At 40.4% G+C, this 25,121-nt stretch overlaps 2 protein-coding genes and 1 pseudogene across 2 annotated transcripts in view; all 3 read right to left on the reverse strand.

Annotated features, from left to right (window-relative positions):
• Positions 1-25,121, reverse strand: part of ACSS2 (acyl-CoA synthetase short chain family member 2) — a 71,489-nt gene that overhangs the window by 15,310 nt on the left and 31,058 nt on the right. Inside the window, exons 3-5 of the mRNA XM_075563731.1 lie at positions 653-744; positions 338-441; positions 51-123 (exon numbers count right to left, since the gene is read on the reverse strand). Of these exons, the coding sequence (XP_075419846.1) occupies positions 51-123; positions 338-441; positions 653-744 (269 nt within the window). The remainder of the gene's footprint in view (positions 1-50; positions 124-337; positions 442-652; positions 745-25,121) is intronic.
• On the reverse strand, positions 11,292-11,705 carry LOC142422392 (small ribosomal subunit protein uS10-like). Its single transcript, XM_075527784.1, has one exon. It carries the CDS (start codon positions 11,681-11,683, stop codon positions 11,324-11,326), a length of 360 nt encoding a protein of 119 aa, XP_075383899.1. The 5' UTR covers positions 11,684-11,705; the 3' UTR covers positions 11,292-11,323.
• Positions 12,445-18,586, reverse strand: LOC142422197 (wings apart-like protein homolog; annotated as a pseudogene).

A 25,121-nucleotide genomic window follows, 5' to 3' on the forward strand; every position in this document is an offset into this window, starting at 1 on the left:
GGTGGGTTTAGGCTGGGGGGCCCTAGATGAGGGGTGATAGAATTAGTCACCTGTAGTGATGAGAAGGCTGCAACTGGAATCCAGGATCCGTTCACATAGAGATTCTGCAGAGAAGCCTGCAAACTGTGGAAGGGAAGAAAGTAACCTCTCTGGATCAATGGAACTTTTAGGTCTCTAACCTAGGGTTCTAGAAGAAACTGGGTAACCGATATGGGCCTGTGGAACAAACAGTCTGAACGCCTTAGTGTGTACTTAAAATGTTCTATCATCTGGCTCAGCCTACTTCTCCAGAGTACCATCCCCCACCCCTGCCCTTTTTACCAGCCCAAACTCCTACCACAATGGAGTGCAGAGCCCCAAGGCGGGCACACGACAGCATGGCTACCACCAGCTCCGGGATCATGGGCATGTAGATGGCTACTCGGTCACCTTTCCGAATACCTGTAGGTAAAGGACATACACTATGAACCATGAACCTGGAGAGAGGTGGGGGGGAGGGCTCCTACTCGCTCTGTCCGGCAGGTGGCCCTTGCCAACTAACCTTTTCTGTTCCATTAGCACATTCTTTCCGTTCCTTGTCCACATTCCCCCCAGTACCAGGACACGGCAACCCTAAGCCCCACAGTCCCCGTCCCATACTCCCCACACTCACCCTGCTTTCGGAGAACATTGCTGAACTGACACACTTTGACCAGAAGCTCACGGTATGTGATCTGAGCAGTCTCCTCTGGCTCATTGCCCTCCCTGAAACACACCAGAAAGAACCAGTTAATAGAGAGTATAACCTCTTTCTCTAACAGGAAAACACCAAACAGTCATAAAATCCAGCCAGTAATGTCAAGGTCTAGGAATGTTCCATGAAGGTGAGCCACCTGCCACCACACCTAATTTGACTCATCAGATGCTTTGGCCTTTGAAGATACTATATACACATTCTGTGTCTCATTGGAAAATGCCCTGTCCATCCCTCGGCTTCAGTTTTTATGATAAATGGAGGGGGTGGTCCCTTCTCCTCTAGCCAAAGGAAAATTTTTTAGAACAGATGTGATATTTTTTCTAAACAAGGTTTTAAGACTGCATTCAAACTCAAATTCAAACCCACTGCCATGGAGTAGATGCTGACTCCTATTAACCCTGTAGGAGAGGGTGACTTTCCGAGACTGTAAACTTTACAGGAGTAGAAAGCCCCATCTTTCTCCTGTGGATCGGCTGCAGACCTTTCGGTTAGCAGCCCAACAAATAAGAACTACGCCTATTTAAAATAGTCTTCAGATACCTTCGACCCAAATCACTAGGTAAATTTGCTTGAAGGCAATGGTTAGGACTCCATATTAACTTCCATTTGTCCCTGGGCTTCAGTCTGGTTTCCGTCAGCCTTCTTTTATTTGTTCAATTGCTTATGTGCTATAATACATGTATGAGGAGGCTTCCAAGAAGTCACGGGGAAATCCCATTATCTCAGTGGTTCTCAATCTTCCTAACAGCATGACCTTTTAATACAGTTCCTCAGGTTGTGGTGACCCTCTAACCATAAACTGATTATTGTTGCTACTTCATCACTGTAATTTTGCTACTGTTATGAATCAGACAACCCCTGTGAAAGGGTCATTTGGTCCCCAATGGAGTCGCAACCCACAGGTTGAGAACTGCTCATCATCTCTTAATACCAGTTTTCCACAAATTTTTTGAAGTCCCTCTATAGAGAAAAGGCACTGATGAAAAGTGTAAGCAAGATCCTTGACATCATGGAGCTCATTCCAATAATAATGCGGGTGATAAACAAGTACAAAATATAGCCATGATCAGTTGAGATTCTGATAAGCATCGTAAAGGAAATAAAGTAGAATTACAAAATAATGAGTTACTAGGGAGAATTTTTTTTTAAAAAAAGGTATCTTAAGGAATTTTGATGATTGTTTATAAGTGTTCCCCTTGATGTCTTTCTTTTCCTTTTTAATTTCATGATTTCCTGAATTGATAATATATACAAACAGCACTACATAAGATATGTAATTTTAAACTTTCCTCCTGTATATATCCCCTTGGCATCCTACCTAAACACAACTGCTATTACTAGTATTTTGGAGAACATTCCAGAAATAGTCAATATGCAGACTGGTCCAGCTCTAGTACGATAGATAACTAACAGTAACTCAACTCAACCAAGAAAAGTACTTTGGGCGGATGATCCCTTCAGGACCAGTGGTGTGAGTGTCGATACTGGGAGGGTGGAGGGAGGGTGGGTTGGAAAGAGGGAACCGATTACAAGGATCTACATATAACCTCCTCCCTGGGGGATGGACAATGGAAGAGTGGGTGAGGGGAGACGTTCGACAGTGCAAGATATGACAAAATAATAATTTATAAATTATCAAGGGTTCATAAGGCGGAGGGAGTGGGGAAAGGGGGAAAATGAGGAGCTGATGCCAGGGGCTTAGGTGGAGAGCAAATGTTTTGAGAATGATGAGGGCAATGAATGTACAAATGTGCTTTACACAATTGATGTATGTATGGATTGTGATAAGAGTCGTATGAGCCCCTAATAAAATGATTTTAAAAAAAGGAAGATAGGATTAGAAGGAAATTACCTTAATATAATAAAAGCTATTAAAAAAAAGAAAGAAAAGTACTTTGGAAGAAGGCTACATTATTAGCATCTTTCATAAAATCCTTGGGATATAATTGAAGATAGAAAATTTTTAAAATTGAATTTTAATGCTGTTCGGAAAAGAAGCACCTCACAGTCCCCTGCCAAGCACAGATTGGTAGGGTCAGGACAGTTGCTTTATCCAAGGGACAGGCTTGTTCGACAAGCATTAATCAGCTCCCGCGAGTCAACTCTGACTCATGGCAACCCCATGTGTGTCTCAGTAGAAGTGGGCACTGCAGGGTTTTCAATAGCTGGTTTTCTGGAAGTAGAGTCCAGCTTTCATCTGCTGGATGGCCTCAAATTCCCAACCTTTTTGGTTAGCAGCCAAGGTATTAACTGTTTTTACCACCCATGGACTACATACATGCATTTATACTTATAGGGCCTCCTTTTGCATACACAAATGGTAGCACACTACACACATTATTCTGCATCTTTATAAAAATGTATTGAATATATACATTCAACTGACTGCACACTTTGCAAGTATACAGCTCAATCACCTTGAAAAAACTTTCTACTTAAAAAGAAATCTACTTTTACATGATTCCCCATCAATACATGCATTACTTCATTTTCTTTGTTAGCTACATTATATTCTACTATTTGGATGTGCTGTAAGTCACTTAAATAATAAATGCCTCAAAAATGTCTTTATTCACATATCATTTTATTCACTTGTAAGTATATCTATAGGATAAGTTACTAGAAGTTGAGTTGTTGGGTAAAGAGGCATGTATATTTTAATACTGAGGAATATTAAAGGGCAACTACTTTAGAAAGAACTGTCAGGGAAGGCCTCTCCTTAAAGAGGTTTATTTGAGCCCGAGTCATGAGAAGGAGGCAAGCATATGAATACTTTGGGAAGAATATTCTGGGCTGAGGGAACATTAGATGAAAAGGCAATGAGGTGACAATAAGCTTGGTCTAGTCAAAGAACTAAAAGAAGCCAGTATAGCTAGGATCACAAAAGCAGTTATAAGCGGTTTCCTCCTGGCTCCCGTTACACACAAAGCTTACGCCTACCTCCTGCTGAGAATGCCCTCCCCCACAACCCCAACCCCCAGCCCTGTGTAGTCCTCCCTGAGGAGAAAGATGGGACTTTACAGTCTCAGATACTCTCAGATACTCACAGATACAACCCTCCCCTCCAGGGTTGCTATGAGTTAGCATTGACTTGATGGCAGTGCATTTGGTTTAAAGTTTAAGCACTGCAGGTCATTGTGATTGCTCTTCTTCCTTCCTACCCAGAGTAGTTATGCAACCTGGAGCAGAGTAGCTTGGCCAAGGTCACACAATAATAAGTGGCAGAGCCAAGAATAGATCTCCAGCCTCCTGACTTCAAGTCAGGATTCTTTTCCCTCATAGTGTAAAGGACCGGGACAGCAGGAAGACAGGTCTTTTCTTAGTGACAGAGGTTACAAATAAGATTGTAGGTCCTGACTCAATTGAATGGCTCAGTTCTTATCCTCTCCTTGGCTTGGCTTCCTACAGTGAGCAGAGCCAAGCAGAGGAAGCTAATTGAAGTGGAAGGAACAGGGAGAAAGGAGGCTCCAAATAACCCTAAATGCCAGGGTCAGCCTTAAGGTCCCACTCACAGATGCCACAGATGCCACCGGAATTTCAGAATATCTCTAGTTATGGCTGAATGCCCACGAACACCACACACATGCACACATCTCCACATGGGCATCATACCAGCTCACCTCTGTATACTATCGTTCACTGCCATTAATTCAATAGTGACTGATAGCAACCTTATAGGAAAGGGTAGAACTGCCTCGGTGAATTTCCGAGACAGTAACTCTTTATGGGAGTAGAAAGCTCAGTCTTTCTCCTGTGAAGCGGCTGGTGGTCTTGAACTTCAGACCTTGTTGATCACAGCCCAACTCATAACCACTATGCCACCAGAGCTCCACCTGTGTACAGGCTCCCCCTGTGTACACTAGCATGTATAAAACCACATATATGGGTGAAGACGGTGTAGTATGGAAGAGACTAGACCAAAACCAGGGATGTACATGGTAGACAATGGTGGAGGAGGTGGGGAAAGGAAAACAAAAGGATGAATATAAGGAAGAAAAGGGTAGTGGGGTCATGGGGCATTAATCCACCCAAGGGGAGGGTATTGTTTATATCTCCACAGGGAAAGTGGGACCAGACTTCAACCCAGTGTCACAAGGTGTGAATGCAATATCCCGGCGTGGAGGAGGGAACCAGTGGAGAGGTCTGGGAGGCTGGCCCCAGCACCATAAATTAAGTGGATTCCTGCCCCTCCCCCGAAAAGAATTTGTTCCAAAGGACGACATTGACTCTGCAGCTCCGAGAGATGGACATATCTGATCAGAGCACACGGGAGCAGACCAAGGGGCAGGAGGAGAGAGTGGAACACAGCCTGGCCCACCAGGCCGTGATGATGATGTTCCTGAGTACAGCAGCCAGTCCACAGAGAGAACAACATGGCTGGCCCTACTATGAGACATGATGCCCCTCAGTGACTAAGGGCGATACAGGGGACAGCACCGGAGACACAGTGTGGGAATTGCACCTGACCTGATCCCACCACACCGAGGCAAAGCACTGGGGGAGTGCAGCGGAACAGCAAGGGAATGGAGTGGCAAGGTCCCCAGGGAATGCTGAAAGTGGACTTTGGGGCCAGGGCGTGGTGCCCCAACAGACTGGACTGGAAAACGCTCCTAAGGGCCAGCAAACGATCCCTGAACTAACTACAAGCTTTTCTCTTGTGAACTGTTTTGTTCTGTTCTTTGTCAGTGGTTTGTTTTTGTTGTTTTGTTGTCTGGTTGTATACTGTTGCTTTGTTTTCCTCTGTCTTGTTTTCGTGCATGTTAGTGACTCCACAGGTCTGTCTGAATAGGACAGGCTGGATGAACTATCTGGAGGAAAAACAACGGGACCGACAGTTCCGGTGGGACTTGGGGTGGGGGGGTAGGGGGCGTAAGGAAGTGGTGTTAACAAACCCAGGGACAAGGGAAAAACATGGGACCCCAAAGGGTAGAGAAGGGGAAGTGGCAGGCATGGTGGGAAATGATCAAGGGTAAGGTTGCTTAGAGAAGAGGTATACTCTAGCCCAGGTGGCGATGAAGCATGGTAGTAGGGCAGGAGGAAAGTCAAGGGAGATGGAGGAAAGAGCTAGGAGTCAAAGGGCATTCATGGAGGTCTAGACAAAGACATGTACATGCAAATATATATAGGAGGATGGGGAAATAGATCTATGTGTCTATATTTATAGGTCAAGTATTAAGGTGGCGGAAGGACCTTGGGCCACTACTCAAACACTCCCTCAATGCATGAATACCTTCTTTTATCAAATTGGAACTCTATGATGCTCACTCTCCCGACACAACGGCTGGAGCCAAAGTGGGTGAACAAGAAAATGTGGTGAAGAAAGCTGATGGTGCCCGGCTATCAAAAGAGATAGTGACTGGGGTCTTAAAGGCTTGAAGATAAACAAGCGGCCATCTAGCTCAGAAGCAACAAAGTCCACATGGAAGAACACACCAGCCTGTGTGATCGAGTGGTCCCAAAGGGATCAGTTACCAGGCATCAAAGAACAAAAAATCATATCATTGACTGAACACCTCCATGATAGGATCGCTGAAGACAAATGGGTGCATAAGCAAATGTGGTGAAGAAAGCTGATGGTGCCCGGCTATCAAAAGAGCTAGTGTCTGGGGTCTTAAAGGCTTGAAGGTGAACAAGCGGCCATCTAGCTCAGAAGCAAAAAAGCCCACATGGAAGAAGCACACCGGCCAGTGCGATCACGAGGTGCCAAGGGACCAGGTATAAGGCATCATGCAAAAAAAAAACAACAACGATATAAGTGTGTGTATATATGTGTATATGTATATGTATATATATACCATATTAAATGAAGGGGGAAGTGCAGAGTGGAGACCCAAGGCCCAAGTGTCGGCCAATGGAGATCCCCTCATAGAGGCGTTTAGGAGAGGAGATGGGTTAATTAGGGTGCGAGGTAGTACCGATGAAGAACACAGCTTTCCCCCAGATCCTGGATGCTTCCTCCCCCCAACTACCATGATCCGAATTCTACCTTGCAGGGCTGGATAGGACAGAGGCTGTACACTGGTACATATGAGGGTTGGAGGTACAGGGAATCCAGGGTGGATGATACCTTCTGGACCAAGGGTGTGAGGGACGATGCTGGGAGACTGAAGGGTGAGTGGGTTGGAAAGGGGGAACTGATAACAAGGATCCACATGTGACCTCTTCCCTGGGAGAAGGACAGCAGAGAAGGGGGTAAGGGAGACTCCGGATAGGGCAAGATATGACAAAATAACGAGGTATAAATTACCAAGGGCACATGAGGGAGGGGGGAAAGGGGAGGGAGGGAAAAAAAAAAGAGGACCTGATGCAAGGGGCTTAAGTGGAGAGCAAATGCCTTGAGAATGATTGGGGCAGGGAATGTATGGATATGCTTTATACAATTGATGTATGTATATGTATGGATTGTGGTAAGAGTTGTATGAATCCCTAATAAAATGTAAAAGAAGAAAAGAGGAAAAAAAAATGATTAGGGCAAAGACTGTACAGATGTGCTTTATACAATTGATGTATGTATATGTATGGAGGGTGATAAGAGTTGTATGAGTCCCTAATAAAATGTAAAAGAAGAAAAGAGGAGAAAAAAATGATTAGGGCAAAGACCGTACAGATGTGCTTTATACAATTGATGTATGTATATGTATGAACTGTGATAAGAATTGTATGAGCCCCAATAAATTGTTAAAATTAAAAAAAAACAAAAACCACATATATAAATATACAAACATTCTAGGTAAAACGTTGCCCATTTGCACAAAATAAGTATAAATATGTGCCCAAGACTCAAACACAAGCCTATCTGCAAGTATGCGCACCACATTTATGGACACACACGTATAGCTTGTCCCTCTACAAACATTATAAAATCATGTTATTTTGGCTTTTTCCTGGACTTTCCCATTTTTAATTTTTATTTATTTACTTGTATATTATTTCTATGTTTCAGTGGTATATAAGCTCCATAAGACCAAAGATCTTACTTAATGATACATCCCTAAAACCTAGGATAAAATCCACTTACACAGCAATACACTGGCACAAACCTAGACAAGTATAACTTAAGTCTACTAGCAGTTACACACACACACACACACACACATACACACACTACATGTACATTCTTTGCCTTGGCTATGGGCTCAAGTTATACATTATTGATATTGGCACCTCAGTCCTTCCAGTGAGTATCTTCTTTCTCTGACATGCACACCAGGCTGGGGCCACTGACTGGTTCAGGTCAAAGTCAGGGGAGGTAGGGAACCGGTCAACTACAAGATCCCAAGCCCTCCAGGGTGTCAGAATTCTTAAGAGAACCTCCAATTTAATTAGATTTACAGATACACAAAACTGCAACAGGGTCTTTGCCTCACATCATGCACAAAACCAAATGGATTAAGGACTTAAATGTTCAATAAAACAATACATTTTTAGATACAAAAGCAGAGGCAATACTGCCAGGCCTAACTTTCCACAATGGAATAGCAAATGTAATAACAAAAGCACAACAGCAAAAGATAAAATAAATAAATGGGACCTCATAAAATTTTTTACGTTTCGGTCAAAAGACTACCCTAAAAGTGAAAATACAAGCTGTCTAGGAGACTACCTGCAGAAACCCCATGTCCAGCTAGACTCTAATAACCAAAATATATATGAAACTTCAATAATTTAACAACAAAAATAGCCCAAACATAAAATGGGCAAGGATTTGAATATACATTTCACCAAAGAGGATATGAAAATGGCCACCCAAACTCAGAATCATTAGTCCTCAGAAGATGCAAATTAAAACCACAATAAGATACCATTTTCACTCCACTGGAATGGCTAAATAAAAAGCAAAATAAAAAATCACAAAGGATGTGGGGAAATTCAAGGCTTATCCATTGCTGGTGGGAATACAAAATGGTAGAGCCACTGTGGAAAACAGTACAGGAACTCCTCAAAAACAAAAACAAACCCCACCACCATTGAGACAATGCTGACTCACAATGACCCTATAGAGGGGTTCTGAAGATATAGAACCCAGAAATACCACTCCTAGGTATAGCATACCCCGCCAAAAGATGCAAAAAGAGACTTGAACACCAATATTCATTGCAATACTATTTACAATAGCCAAAAGATGTAAGTAAACAACTTAGAGGCCCACCAACAGAAGACTGGATAAATAAAATGTGGTATATAAATAAACAGAAAACTACTCAGCCAGTAGGAAAAATGAAGTGTCGATACATGCAATAGTATAAATGGAGCTTGAAGACATTATGCTGATGGAAATAATTACAGAAAGGGCAAATACTGAATATATATATATATATATATATATATATATAGAGAGAGAGAGAGAGAGAGAGAGAGAGAGAGAAAAGGCAAATATATAGAGAACAAAGTTTATTAGAAGTAACAAGAGGCAGGAAGAAAGGAGAAAATAAGGGTTAACAGTGATAGAAAAATAACATTAAGAGGCGAGGCTGGGAGAGTGGAGGGTGAGTGGGTTGGAAAGGGGGAACTGATTAAAAGGATCCACATGTGACCTCCTCCCTGGGAGATGGATGGCAGAGAAGGGGGGGAAGGGAGACTCCGGATAGGGCAAGATATGACAAAATAACAATCTGTGGATTATCAAGGGCTCATGAGGGAGGGGGGAGTGGGGAGGGAGGGGAAAAAAAAAAGAGGACCTGATGTAGAGAGCTTAAGTGGAGAGCAAATGCTTTGAGAGTGATTAGGGCAAAGAATGTACGGATGTGCTTTATACAATTGATGTATGTATATGTGTGGATTGTGATAAGAGTTGTATGAGCCCCTAATAAAATGTAAAAAAAGAAAAATAACATTAAGGGTAAGGTTACAGAGCTGCTTATTCTAATTGCTGTTAATAAGTTGTACATCTGTAAAATATTGAATTGGCAATAGCTGTGTGATAGATAAATTTACAGCAAAAAATATACCTATTACACACACACACAAAAGGAGCTGCTGTGGCTGCTTTAAATATTGTGTCAAATAAAATTATTAATGAGTAAGTTTCACTCAATGGCTACCAATTGAGAATCCATGCTATAACCCACCTACTACTTCCCCGGCACCTGGCCCTATGGTTAGTGAGACAACTTAAGATATACAGTTTCAATGGATCTTCTACAGGGAGCCTTTTCCAATGACCTCATCACTTACATTTTCCAAATTTACTACTATCAATTATTAATTCAAATTATATTTATGAACTTCTGCTCTTCTGGTTCAAAACAAGCACCAGGTAGACCAAATTATGTGTCTCCCGCTCAAGATGCTTGAATGATTTCCTCTATAATTTGGAGTTCAAGTCAATATAATGGTCTATTAGTTCTTACATAGTCTACTCCCTCACTAACCCACAGTCCTCATCTCTCATTATTCTCTCTTCATCTCTCTCATTCTGCTTTAAACATATGCCTCCCCCCTTAGTGTCTGGCAAAAATATCAAGCACATTTCACCTCAGAATCTTTGTCCTCTACCTAGACCATTATTACCCCCATATAGCCACATGCTTTATCCCCCATATTTGGACTACTGTACAAATGTAAGCTTCTCGGTAAGGTCGCCCTTGCTCTCGAAAAATCTCACTGCCATCTAGTTGATTCCGATTCATAGGGACCCAGGGGACAGAGTACAATAGCTTCTTTAGGTTTCTAAGACTGTAAATCTTTACAGGAGCTGCTTCATCTCCCCCCCCCCCCCCGCCTTGATTGCCCCTGCCCCCATGCCCCCACCACCCCAGGTACTTCAAACTAGCATCTTCCATGAATTCTTCCCCAATTTCCTTTATCTACCTAGTTTATCTACCACAAAAGTTGCAAGGTCTCTCTTCTTCCCAAGACTCTTTATCTCACTTTCCTTGGGATCCATCTGTTCTACCTTGGATTATAATGATTTGGGATTGTTCTTTCTCACTCTAGGCTCTTAGGTGATAGAGAGCATATTTTCTTCCTTGCTCTCTCCTCCAAGCACAGCTGGCACGATAGGTACTCAAGGGTCATGGACGAATCACTGAAGGACTGATACTGGATTAGTGACAGAAGACCAGGGTGCCTTTCCTTATATGAGAGCCCTAGTCACTGGATTAAAGATTTTAGCTTCCTAAACTAGGAGAAAAGACGGGATAGGATAGGAGTAAGGAGATGAAGGTAATATTAGTGGAGAAAACTAGGTTCACAGAAATGTCACAGGGCAGGACAATGGTATCACTTGCAGGGTGGAGGAAGTGTGGACCACACCCGGTGACACTGTCAGAGGGGTCACAATATAATGATTGTCTATCAAGTTTTTGTGCTGTGTTTCAGCATAATTTTAAAAACCTTATAAAAGTATCTTTGTAATTAGTTATAACAAAAACATTTTTATAATTCCAGTTTACATGTATCAATATATCTCCAAGGTTAATAAACCAAAACGGAACTTACTGCCATCGAGTTGATATTGACCCCATAGACCCTATAGGGCAGGATAGACCTGTCCTGTGAGTTTCCGAGACTGTAACTCTTTTTTTTTTAATCATAAAACATCTTTTTTTTTACCAACAGATAAATCAATTTATTAAAATAGTTGATTTAAGCATCTGCAATGGTGACTTCAACCTCTACTCCAGGCTCAATACTGATGGAAGTGATCTGCTTCACTATCTCAGACGGACTGTGCAAGTCAATGAGACGCTTGTGGATCCTCATCTGGAATCGATCCCAGGTCTTAGAACCTTCCCCACAGGGAGTGTTCCTGGTCGTAATTCTCAGAGTCTTGGTAGGCATCCGAACTGGTCCCTTCACGTTCAGGTTTTTCTCCTTAGCCCCTCTGATCAAGTCACCACACACTTTCTCCAAGGATTTCACGTTGCGGCTGGTCAGAGTAATTCTAATTCGGTGAATGGCCACCTCTGGTTCCACAGGTGTCATTCCGGTGTCCTTAAATGCCATGGCGGCGGGGGACTTCCTGACCGACTTGTTCGAACAGCGGTGAGTCAGGAATGGGAGCGGGGGCTGCGTCTTCCTCAAAGAGCCATAAAACATCTTTTTAATGCAAACACTACTTCACACAATGAAAAACTACAATGTGTTGTACAGATGTTTTTACAATGCGTTGCTTCCAGATGGATTGCTGTGACAGGGTGTGGATCCTACCGCCACCCCACTCCCTGCCCCATCTGCTGACACAGTGCTTGTCTTTAGCCAGGGTCCTTCTGTAGGACTGAGCGTTTCCTTGTAAGGAGATTGTAATCCTTTAGGAGAGTAGAAAACCTCTCTTTCTCCAAGGTTAATGCGTTATGCTAATTGTTTGTGCACCTCCTAAGACGTTTCCATCTGAGCTGTCATTATTGCCATCATGCTTCAAATCATGTGGTCTTATCTGCATATGCATCAAACTTGCAGTTTTCACCGCTGCTGGTGGTTGGTTTTGTTTGTTTTCTACTCAAGTAAGCATATTTAAATATCACATGCAACTGTTAACAGCCTGAACCTCTCCCCTCATTTGTGACAGTTGCAGATTGAGGTAGTAACTGTCATTTAGCGAATGCAAAATGCACGATGAAGAAATAAAATAATTTTTAAAAATCCAAATATGAAATGATACTGATGAATGTTCTTGGTCTTTCTTCACGGAGAAACTTCTTTCATGACTTTTCTTTGTCTCATGGTAGCTCCAGTATTACTAAGTATCGGAAGCAAAGGCAAAGCAGCTAGCCATGTGCCAAGAATTCAATCACTCTAGATTTTTAGCCTGTGGTTCCAACAGCACAAGTAAGATTCATGAAGCTGAGGAATTTTTGAGCATCTGCATTATTGCAAAATCCTCTTCAGGTAGATACTCCTGCACAGTGATCTACTGGCCTCTCCTGGAAGAGACAACGAAGAAGCAGTGCTGTATATGAAGGCGCGATGCACTAGGCCAAAGTCTTCATCCTCCTCCTTTTGTTTCTCCTCTATCAGCTGTCTTTTCAGTTGACATCCCCATATTTCTCCACGTGCCATTCTCCACTCTTATCATGCTTAATAGTTGGAGCATCTTTGATCAATTCATCTGTTTTACTTTTTCCAACTGAGTTGCTTAATTGTGCTGCTTGCTCTCGCTCAAGAAATAGCTGCGCTAAAGCCTGAACGGTATGAAATTGTCCAGCTATCCTTAAACTATCACCTACATCTTTTTTTTCCATCTACATCTTCATTATAGAAGGAAGAGTCAAAAGAATACAATGTTTCCATGATGAGGAGGCAGTGCTGATTCTGAGCACTCCACTCCACTAGATTTGGCATTCAGATATCAAATCTCTCTCCTGAGGTAGGTACTTTGGAACCTGAAGGACACAGTTCATCCTGTTCCCATTTTTGGTATAGTCTCATTCCTTAAAATTAAGTTTAAAATTTTTTTTAATTAAGTTAAATTGAGCAACACCCTAACGAAGGCTGTAATACAGTCTTCCACTGGTTTGCCCACATTGCCAGTTATATTCTGCTGAGACAGAGGCTTACTGTCAGGTAGGGATACACTGTTGTCAGCATGGTCATTGCTGTTGTAAATTCTTCACAATGTTGTAATGTTTTAGCTGATGAAACGAGTTGTGAATCTTTATATGCTATCAAATAGCTTTGAATCTCTGGATTATACACTGTTAAACTTTCTAAAGTTCGTTAACATTTCTCTGCGCCCTATAATGAGGCTACTAATTTCTATTGATCCTCATCTCTACTTAGATGGTCTACACATTCTTTTACTTTATCTGCAATGTGATCTGAACCATCCAGAAGTCATAGTTCTTTAAACCAGTCTCCTGTTTATTTAGAAGTAAGGAATATGACACGATCGCTGAAGACAAAGTGGGTGCATAAGCAAATGTGGCGAAGAAAGCTGATGGTGCCTGGCTATCAAAAGATATAGTGTCTGGGATCTTAAAAGCTTGAAGATAAACAAGCAGCCGTCTAGCTGAGAAGCAACAAAGCCCACATGGTAGAAGCACACCAACCTGTGTGATCATGAGGTGTCGATAGGATCAGGTATCAGGCATCAAAGAACAAAAAATCATTGTGAATAAGGGGGAATGCAGAGTGGAAACCTAAAACTTATCTGTAGGCAATTGGACATCCTCTTACAAAAATGTCTCGGGGAGGAGACGAGCCAGTGAGAGTGTAGTATAGCACCATTGAAACATACAACTTTCCTCTAGTTCTTTAAAGCTTCCTCCCCACCGCTTTTGTGACCCCAAATCTACCTTACAAATCTGGCTAGGCCAGAGGGTGTACATGGGTACAGATAAGAAATGGAAACATGCACAAAAAAATTAAACTAAAAAAAATTTTTTTTAAGAACTGGAAACACAGGGAATCCAGGACAGATAAACCCCAGGACCAATATTGAGAGTAGCCATACCAGGAGGGTAAAGGGAAGGTGCAGGGAGAAAGGGGGAATCGATCACAATGATCTACCTATAACCCCCTCCTGGGGGGATGGACAACAGAAAAGTGGGTGAAGGGAAACGCTAGTCAGTGTAACACATGAAATTTTTTTTATGAATTATCAAAGGTTCATGAGGGAGGGAGGGTGAAGAAGGGAGGGAAAAAATGAGAAGCTGATACCAAGGGCTCAAGTAGAAAGAAAATGTTTTGAAATGATGATGGCAACAAATGTACAAATGTGCTTGACACAATGGATGGATGTATGGATTGTGAAAAGAGTTGTACGAGTCCCCAATAAAATGATTAAAATATATATATATATATATATATATATAGTCATATATTAAATCATTCTGGTGTAAATCATTCTGGTGTGTTCTATAATACATGTTTATGATAAATGTTTAAAAAAGAAGTAAGGGACAGTAATGTCTCCATAGCTAAATACTTACTCTTTATATTTTCAAGATCAAGATTCTTGTTGTATACAGTTTACAGAGTCGTAGGATTTTTTTTCTTTAATTTTATTCACTTCATTTTCATTCAGTAGCTTAGCTGATGAAGCATCTTGTTCCAGCTCCAAAAGTCAAATAATTAGATCTAGGTTAGCTTGATCAAGATCCATGTTCTAGCAATCTCCATTCAAACTATACATGAGGGCAGCTATACAAAGGGGCAGATTCTGGGAACATCCAAAAAATTTTTTTGAACATCCAAATTTTAAAGACCATTATTACCATGTGTTCTTGAGTACTCAAAAACCAGCATGGCACATTTCGTAGGCAAACTAATAACACGAGGGCAACATGTATTTAGAACCTGAGTGGTCTTTAAGCTACTTAATACATATTAAGTAACTTAAATATCAGTGAACTCATGGTTTTCACCAAATTCTATCATGGCTCTGAAAGTGCTTTACATCTGAACAACAGTATATAATTTTTTGTTATTCTATAAATGATTATATTTAAATTATTTATTCACACACTGAGTAGAGTATTATAGTCAGCTGTTTGTTCTTACAGTCAACTGATGAGGGTTCAGTCTGGAGAAGAACCAATGAGGAACAAGATTATCTGTGTTACATTTTCTATTTGGCTTTTCTCGAAGAGGAATAAGTGCCTTCAATAGTATATAATTCTTTTGTCTTCTTTCCTGAATCCCAGCACAGTAACTATTCCCTGGTCGAGTTGAGTAGATATGGCCACAGTTTTTAACCTGTAGGAGCCTTAAAAACTCTAACATCTTTTCAACTTGGTTCCTTTGGAGACAGTTGCTGGTGTTTTTATAGTGTAAAATTTTGTCCAATTTCCTGTTGTTTTAGCTACAATGTTGTGGTAATTAGTATTTGTGAAGCTATATCAATAACTTTTTTTAAAGAAAAGAAATGGGTAGCGGGGGCACAGGGAACTGACTCACCCAAGGGGAGGGTATTGTTTATATCCCCCCAGGGAAAAAGGGACCAGACTTCAACCAGTGCTCCCAGATGTGAATGCAACATGCCAGCATGGAGTAAGGAACCAGTGGAGTGGTCTGAGGGGACGGCCCCAATCCCAACTATGTGGACACCTGCTCCTCCCTGCAGAAGAATTTATTTCAGAGGACAGCTGGAGCTCCAGGCGAGGTACATATCTGATCAGAGCACACAGGAACAAATGAAGGGGGAGGAAGAGAGAGTTGAGCACATCCTGGCCCTCCAAACCTTGAAGACGAGATTCACGCTCAGAGCAGCCAATCCACAGAGAAGACCACATGGCTGGCCCCACTATGAGACACGACATCCCTCACTGACCCATAGCCCTACAAGGGACAACACTGGAGACACAGTGTGGGAATTCCGCCCAATCTGATCCCACCACACTGAGGCAAAACACTTAGGGCGTGCAAAAGAACAGCAAGGGGAACAGAACAACAAAGTCCCCAGGGAATACCCAAAATAGACTTGGGGCCAGGGTTTGGTGCTCTATCAGACTACCGGAAAACACTCCTAAGACCAACAGTCCTTGAACTAACTACAAGCTTTTCTTTTTTATTGTGATTTTTTTTGGTCATTGGCTTGTTGGTGTTGTTGCTGTTGTTTTGTTTTCTTTTGTTGCTTGATTTTGCTCTGTCTTGTTTTTGTGCATGTTATTATCTCCGCAGGTCTGTCTAAATAAGATAGGCTGGATGAACAATCTGGAGGAGAAAACAATGGGACTGACAGCTCCTGAGGGACATGGAAAAGGGGGAGGTGGGGGGAAAGGAAGTGGTATTAACAAACCCAGGGACAAGGGAACAACAAGTGATCCAAATCGGTGGTAAGGAGAGTGTACAAGGCCTTGTAGGGCGTGACCAAAGGTAATGTAACCAAGAGGAATTACTGAAACCCAAATGAAGACTGAGCATGATAGTGGGACAACAGGAAAGTCAAAGGAAATAGAGGAAAGAGCTAGGAGGCAAGGAGCATTTATAGAGGTCTAAATAAAGGCATGTACATATGCAAACATATTTATATATGAGGATGGGGAAATAGATCTATGTACATATATGTATAGGTTTAGTATTAAGGTAGCAGATGGACATTGGGCCTCCACTCAAGTAACTCTCTCAATGCAAGAATTCTTTGTTCTATTAAACTGACATTCCATGATGCTCACCTTCCCTACACAATCACTGAAGACAAAGTGGGTACATAAGCAAATGTGGTGAAGAAAGCTAATGGTGCCAGGCTATTAAAAGATATAGCATCTGGGATCTTAAAGGCTTGAAGGTAAACAAGCGGCCACATAGCTCAGAAGCAACAAAGCCCACATGGAAGAAGCAAACCAGCCTGTGGGATCACAAGGTGTCGAAGGGATCAGGTATCAGTCATCATCAGAACAAAAAATCATATCATTGGGAATGAGGGGAGTGAGGAGTGGAGACCCAAAGCCCATCTGTAGGCAATTGGACATCCCCTTACATAAGGGTCACGGGAAGGAGACGAGCCAGTCAGAGTACAGTATAGCAACGATGAAACATACAACTTTCCTCTAGTTCCTAAATGCTTCCTCCCTCCACCCCACTATCATGATCCTAATTCTACCTTACAAATCTGGCTAGACCAGAGGATGTACACTGGTACAGATAGGAACTGGAAACACAGGGAATCCAGGGGGGATGATCCCTTTAGGACCAGTGATGAGTGATGATACTAGGAGGGTGGAGGGAGGATGGTGTGGAAAGGGGGAACCGATTACAAGGATCTACATGTGACCTCCTCCCTGGGGGAGTGACAACAGAAATGTGGGTGAAGGGAGACATCAGAAAGTGTAAGATATGACAAAATAATAATTTATAAATTATCAAGGGTTCATGAGGGAGGGGGAGCAGGGAAGGAGGAGGAAAAATGAGGAGCTGATGCCAGGGGCTTAAGTGGAGAGCAAATGTTTTGAGAATGATGAAGGCAATGAATGTACAAATGTGCTTTATACAATTGATGTATGTATGGATTGTGATAAGAGTTGTATGAGCCCCTAATAAAATGATTAAAAACAACAAAAATAACTTTTTTATTAAAAATTAATTTTACTAGGGATTCTTACAAGTCTTGTTATAATCCATACATCTATTGTATCAGGTGAATTTGTACATATGTTGCTTTCATTTTTTTCTAGCCATTTGCTTTCTATTGAGCCCTTGGAATCAGCTCCTTTTTTTTTAATCAATAACTTTTGAGAATAAAATAGTAATTACAGGGAAAGAAGAAGAAACAATTTAAAGATTTCTTCTCAGTTACTAGTAAGGTTGTAAGTAATAAGGTAATTCTAAGTAAAATATTTTACAAAATAATTACATTTTTAGTAATCAGACAATCTAGGAAGTATTATAGTTAAGCAATTTATAACCTATTATTCGATGATTAATATTAATTCTAGAATGAAACTAAGTCCAACGGGCGAGTGGAGTGGGGTGGTGCCATGAGTTACCACATTGAGCGATGCCAACCTTAGTGACATTAGAGATACAGGATCTGATATGGTAAAAGCCACAGGAGCAGTTCTATGAGATGGCAGTGAGTCCTTCCAATTCATACAACATTCAGTGATCTGTTAAACACATAAATAGTCCACATCACCTCCTGCCTAAAATCCATAATGGTTTCCATTGCATGTAGGAGAAAATCCACAGACTTCTACTATACTTGGTATTCTCTTCAACTTCATCTTATGCAACTTCCCATTCTATTTACTAGGCTCCAAGCATACGGACCTTCTGGCTAAAAATGCATGCTATGTTCTTTTATTATCTCTCCCAACTCTTCCAATGGTTTACTCAATTTCCTGTTTCAGATCTGTTTCGATGCTACATCCTTGCTGTTGTTAGATGTAGTCGATTCCAACTCATAGCAACCCTATGTGCAACAGAAAGATCCACCACCAGGCCCTGAACCATCCTCACAATTGTGCTCATGTTTGCGCCCACTGTTGTAGCCACTATGTCAATCCATCCCATTGGTCTTACTCTTTTTTGCTGACCCTCTACTAAATCAAAGTAGAGGTCCCTTTTCCAGGAACTGGTCTCTCTTGAAAATATGTCCAAAGTATGTGAGACAGTCTCACCATCCTTGCTTCCAAGAAGCATTCTCGCTGTACTTTTTCTAAGACAGATTTGTTTGTTTGTTTGTTTGTTTGGCAGTCCATGGTGCTTTCAATATTCTTCGCCAACACCATAATTCAAAGGCATCTATTCTTCGGTCTTCCTCAGTCAATATCCAACTGTCACATGCATATGAAACATTCAAAAATACCATGGTTGGGTTAGGCACACTTATTCCTTATAGTAATTTCCTTGCTTTGCAACACTTTAAAGAGGTCTTTAAAAAGTAAAAATTGAAGGGAAAAAAAGAGGTCTTGTACAGCCAATTTACCCAATGAAACACATTTTTTTAAATCTCTTGACTGCTACTTTCATGAGCATTGATTGTGGATCCAAGCAAGATAAAATCCTTGACAATGTCAATCTTTTTCCATTTATCATAATGGTACAGTTGTGAGAATTTTGCTTTTCTTTACATTGAGATGTAATCCTTACTGAAGGCTGCAATTCTTGATCTTCATCAGCAAGTACTTCAAGTCCTCCTCACTTTCAGCAAGCAAGCCTATGTGATCTGCATATGGAAAGTTGTTAACAAGCCTTCTTCCAATCTTGATATCATGTTTTTCGCTCAGCATACAGACTGAATAAGTATGGTGAGAGGATACAATCCTTACTTTCGCCTTCCTTGATTTTAAACTCCCCAGTATCCCATTATTCTGTTTGAACAACTACTTCTTATCTATGTACAGGCTCAACATGAGTACAATTAAATGCTTTGGAATTCTTATTCTTCTCAAATCTTTCTAAAGTTTGGTATAATCAATAAAACACACGTAAATATCTCTGCTTCAGCCAAGATCCATCTGACATCAGTAATGATATCCCTTGTTCAACATCCTCTTCTGAATCTGGCCTGAATGTCGGGTGGCTCCCTGTCAGTGTACTGCTGCCACCATTGTTGTATGATCTTCAGCAAAATTTTACATGCATGTGGTAATTATATTATTTCTAATGTACTCATTCTGTTGGGTCACCTTTCTTTAGAATGGATACCAACATGATGTGTTCCAGCCAGTTGGCCCAGCTTCTGTCTTCCAAATTTCTTAGCATAGACAGGTGAGCACTTCCAGTGCTTCATCAAATTGTTGAAACATTTCAATTGCTATCCCATCAATTCCTGGAGCCTTGTTTTTAGCTAATGCCTTCAGTGCAGCTTAGACTTGTTCCTTCGGTACCATTGGTTCTTGATCACATGCTACGTCTTGAAATAGTTGAATATCGGCTTGTTCTTTTTGGTACAGTGACTCACTCCTTGTATTCTTTCCATCTTCTTTTCTGCTTCCTGCATCATTCAATATTTTGCCCACAGACTCTTTCAATATCGCAACTTGAGGCTTGACTTTTTTCTTTAGGTCTTTCAGTTTAACATGTGTTCTTTCTTTTTGATTTCTGACTCTAGGTCTTTGCACATTTCATCATAATACTTTACTTTTCCTTTCTGAGCTGCCCTTAGAAATTTTCTGTTCAGCTTTTTTCATCATTTCTTCCATTAGCTACTCTACGATCAAGAGCTAGTTTCAGAGTTTCTTCCGACATCCACTTTGATCTGTTATTTCTTTCCTGTCTTTTTAATAAAAGAAAGTCTCACTAGTGAAGTTTTTTCTAACCACTCATCCCTTCCTGCTATTCTTCAACACATACCCTATTTTTTATTCCTTCCTCTTCTTTTTATTTTCAAATGTCCTTTACTGATGACATGATGGTAAGACTAGACAATAGGTTATATTCTCACATTTGGGTGTTTCTTTTAAAACAAACTTGTAAAAACCACAAAACTTTCTCTTTATAAAAATGCCAAGCACCCCCCAATCACCAGTGTCCTCCCAACAGTTACCAGCTATGTAGTTAAGGATTCGGTATGTAGCCTTCTAGTTCTCTCCTGTGTGTTTACATAGATGTTTCATTTGTGGGTTTTTTTCTTTCAAGTGCTCTTTACCCTATTTACTATCTTCATAGCATTTTTTGTCAAGCTGCAATTGTTTTGTTATTTTTTTAACTTCTTTTTGCTACTTGTTTTCTTCCTTTACTAGACTGTAAACTTTATCAGATTAGCGATCAAGTTGGTTTATTCATTGTTAAATCTTTAAGGCCTTTCATAGAGCCATACAGAGTAAATCCATAAAGGAATGAAGTACTGATATATATTAAAACATAGTAAACTTCTAAAAGACTATATTAAATAAAAGAAGTCACATGAAAGTCAAGTACTATCCATTTATATGAAATTTATAAAGTAGACAAATCCACAGAGATAGAAAGTAAATTGGTGATTCCCTAGCTGGAGGAGTAGAGAGCTGGAAGAAGTACAGGCAAGACAAAGAATAACTGTTAATAAGTATAATGTTTCTTTTTGAAATGATAAAAAGGTCCTAAAATTGACTGTGGTGGTGGTCTGTGAAATATTAAAAACCATTGGATTATATACTTTAAATGAGTGAATTGTGTAGTATGTAAATTATATCTCAATTAAAAATTTTTATTAAATTTTATTTAAAAGTATTTATGTATATAATAGATGTTATATATAATATAAATTATATAATATAGGTGTATATAATACATATATATACATACATATATACACAAGGGGGTATCCCCAAAAAATGGAAAAAATATTTTCAAAGCTATATATTTAAATTATTTTACAAAACAACCATATCACCTTCAAAGTACTCTCCATTACACTTAATATATTTGTTAAATCTGCAATTCTATTCCTGGAAAAAATTTTCAAACTCATCTGTTTGGATGGCTGACAGCACCTCTCTCGTTTTTTTCTTCACCTCTTTTATGTCATAAAATTGCTGTCCTTTCATGTCCCTCTTCATGCACAGAAACAAAAAGAAGTTACATGGAATGAAGTCAAGTGAGTCAAGTGTGTGGGACAAGAGAGGCATGCTGGTTTTTGACAAAAACTGGGGCTGCATGAGCAGCTTCATTGTCATGGTGGCAAAACCAGTCCCCATCTGCCACAAATCAGGCCTATTTTGTCACACGCTATTATGCAATCTTTTCAGAACCTCAACCTAGAAAGTTTGAGTAACAGTCTGACCTGGTGAAATTAATCCCAAATGCACCAAGAGTCATTTTCGTCCATTTGGGAAGTTGACTTACATCCAAAATGAGGCTTGTCATCAATTGACATTTCACCTTTGTGAAACAAGAAAACCACTTATACACGAGTTTTTCCCATAGTGCTATCTTTGTAAGCTGTATTCAACATCACAACAATTTCTGTAGCATTTTTCTGAGCAGGAAACAAAATTTCACAGCTGCACACTGTTCTCTTAAATCGGCCATCATAAAAAACGAAGTTCCAGAGAAACTGCTTTCATGAAAAAATTCACTGTGATCAGAGAGAATCTTCCCAGGTGACGCCACTGTGTACACTAACTCAGAGTGAGTTGCTTGATGCTCGCCTAGTGGGGAAAATGTGTACTACAGAAGCTTCGCTCTACACAGAGCAATTCTGGTGGGGTTTTTTGTTGTTGTTTGGGAGGGAGGTACTCCCTCGTATATGTGCAAATTACTTTAGAGAGAAACAATAACTTCATGAATCTTCCCAAAAAAGGTTATCTTCACATAACTGATTGGTTTATACTTGCTTCTTTCTTTTTGCCTCACGACATTTGGCACTTTCCCCCATAGCATTAAAGTCATATGTATGCATCAGTCTCCTTAAAGTAGACAAAATATCTTTTGATCTGTTTTCTCCTGAGTTTCTAGCACAAAATTTGGTATGTTGTGGATGCTTACATAATTGTAAAAGAAAGAATGAAAGACCAAACTTGCTCTGTTTATAAGACCAACTGGATCCAGGCTGATCCAAGAAAGGAAATGTGGAAGAAAAGTGGGAATAATAAGATATACAGACATAAAAGATAAAATCTGGAGCCAAACAACTTCTACCGAGTCTATTCTGATTCATAGTGATCCAATTGTAAAGGTGGGGAATATCAGCACCCCCCAGAATGTATAAACCAAAAAAAAAAAAATCACTGTCATTGAGTCAATTCTGACTCATAGTGACCCTATTGAGCAGGGTCAAGCTGCCCCTGTGAGTTTCCCATACTGAACTCCTTATAGGAGTGGAACTCTCCATTGTTCTACTGAGAAGCAGTTGGTGGTTTTGAACTATTGATCTGGCAGTTAGCAGACAAGCACATAACCACTACGCCACCCAGGCCCCTCAAATTCACCAATATCAGCTAACACCACACACCTCACTAGGCAGAAACCCTTCAGCCACCATATTAGGGGTGAGTTATAAAATGTCTGATCAGAATGTCCATGAATCATGTTATAAATATCCAAATGGCCCTTGGTAGAAACAAAGGTTCCCTACTGCTACATATTCAGAGTTTCTGAGGTTTTGGAAATATTTACAGGAGTGACAGCTTCATCTTTCTTCCATGGAGCAGCTGGTGAGTTTGAACCCCTGACCCTGTGGTAAGCATTCCAACAGTTACCCAGCAGTGCCACCAGAACTCCAGATGCTGAACAGGCAAAGGAAAATGATAGAGAGGAAAATATTATGGAACTTAGGAAATGGGATGTTAAATAATGCCCAAATTTCTTGAGCATCTCCAGTGGGCTCAATCCAGGACTCTGCAGAGACTAGAAAAAGCTCCCAGAGTTGAGGTTTAAGAGACAGGACCCCTGCACACTACAGTCTGAGCTATTATTGTACCTTGTCCTCCTACCAGTTATTTTTCACACTTTGATCAGGGACCTTATGCCTGTTTCCCTTAGGCCAATATTACTTTGGGTACCAGTTGGATTCTATGCCTCTTGTCTGCTGAGAAGGCAGAACCTGAGCTGATATAGAATGTAAACCCTTTCCCACTGTCTACATGCCTACTAAGAAGGAAATCATGCACACTTGTTTCTACCATTCTATGTATCATGTTGGCTTTATCATCCAAAGCAAATAAATGAGTACAGCCCTTCAGATCCTTTATTATGTATCACAGCATTCAGAATGCTACCTAAAAAGTAGATCTGCTTAGAACAAGAAAAGAAAGCAGGAACATGTAGGGACATCATTTTCCCTCTGACATTTGGTTTTTTGAGCACAAGGGCCACATGCAAAAAGATCTTTTACGATGGTTCTCTGTTATCTAAATAAATGACATTATTTAAATCATGGATCTTCAAGTTAGGGTATTCTATCCTGTAGGCACCTGAGCAGGAAAAGTTTTTAGAAAATAAATGTCTAGATCCTTAACTTTCATATGTAATCTTTTCTACCATCGATTTGTGTGAGTCTGTTCTCATTCCACAATCACTCTTTTCCCATTTAAGAAATAGTACCATATCTTTCTTAACTTAATCATCTTATGGTGCAATGCCAGGGCATAAAAACCTCCAGAGGGCAAAGAGACAGTTTGAGAATGTTAGCACCTTAGGGACAGCCTCAAGAAAGTAAATTAAGGAGTTGCTGTAAGAAATCAATATGGAAAGGAATGGCAATTCATCCTGGCAACAAAGTCACTTTGAAAGGCTACAGACATGCCTTGTTTTATCACATCTTGTTTTATTGTGCTTTACAGACTTTTTTTTTTTTCAAATGGAAGGTTTGTGGCATCCATGCATTGAGCAAGTCTATTGGCACCATTTTTCCAGCAGCTTGTGCTCAGTTTATGTCTTTATGACATATTTTGTCATTGGCAATTCTCACAGTCTCTCAGACTTTTTAATAATGCACCTACTGGACTATAGCTTAGTGGAAACAATTTTATATACATTAACAAAAAAATCATCTCTTTGTTGCAATATTCACTCTATTCTGGTGGCAATACCTCCTAGGTATGGCTACAATTGCCTTATCTCTCGTAGAATTACAATTTAGAAATAAGAAAATTATCACAAGGAAATATATTAACTAATTCTGTACATGAACACAGTCTAAAAGTGCTTTAGAGGACATTTCCTCACCTAATCATCACCTTAGAGGGCATTATCCTCATTTTAAAGATGCAAGAAATCCAGGGAATCTAAGAAATAATTTAACTCTCTACATGAACCAAGGTCTCATCTACTCTAAGATCAGAAGAACTAGGTAGCTATCACTACCTACCCAATCATTAGGATCAAGACCACAATAGATAAATCCTAACAGAATGAAAGAATAATACAGACTAGAACTCAAATTCTTAAACATTCTAATCTTGCTAAAGCAACTGAAACTAGAGGACTCCCTAAGACTACTGCCAGTACTCTTAAAACTTTGAACCAAATCACCTGCTAAGGTTACTTTTTGGAAGGTGTTCTGGTACCATAGAGAGTTACCCATTGGGCTGTGAACCACAGGTTAACAGTTCAAAACCACCAGCCACTCCTTAGGAGA

Source organism: Tenrec ecaudatus, chromosome 12, assembly GCF_050624435.1.
Source record: "Tenrec ecaudatus isolate mTenEca1 chromosome 12, mTenEca1.hap1, whole genome shotgun sequence".
Classification (NCBI taxonomy): Eukaryota; Metazoa; Chordata; class Mammalia; order Afrosoricida; family Tenrecidae; genus Tenrec; species Tenrec ecaudatus.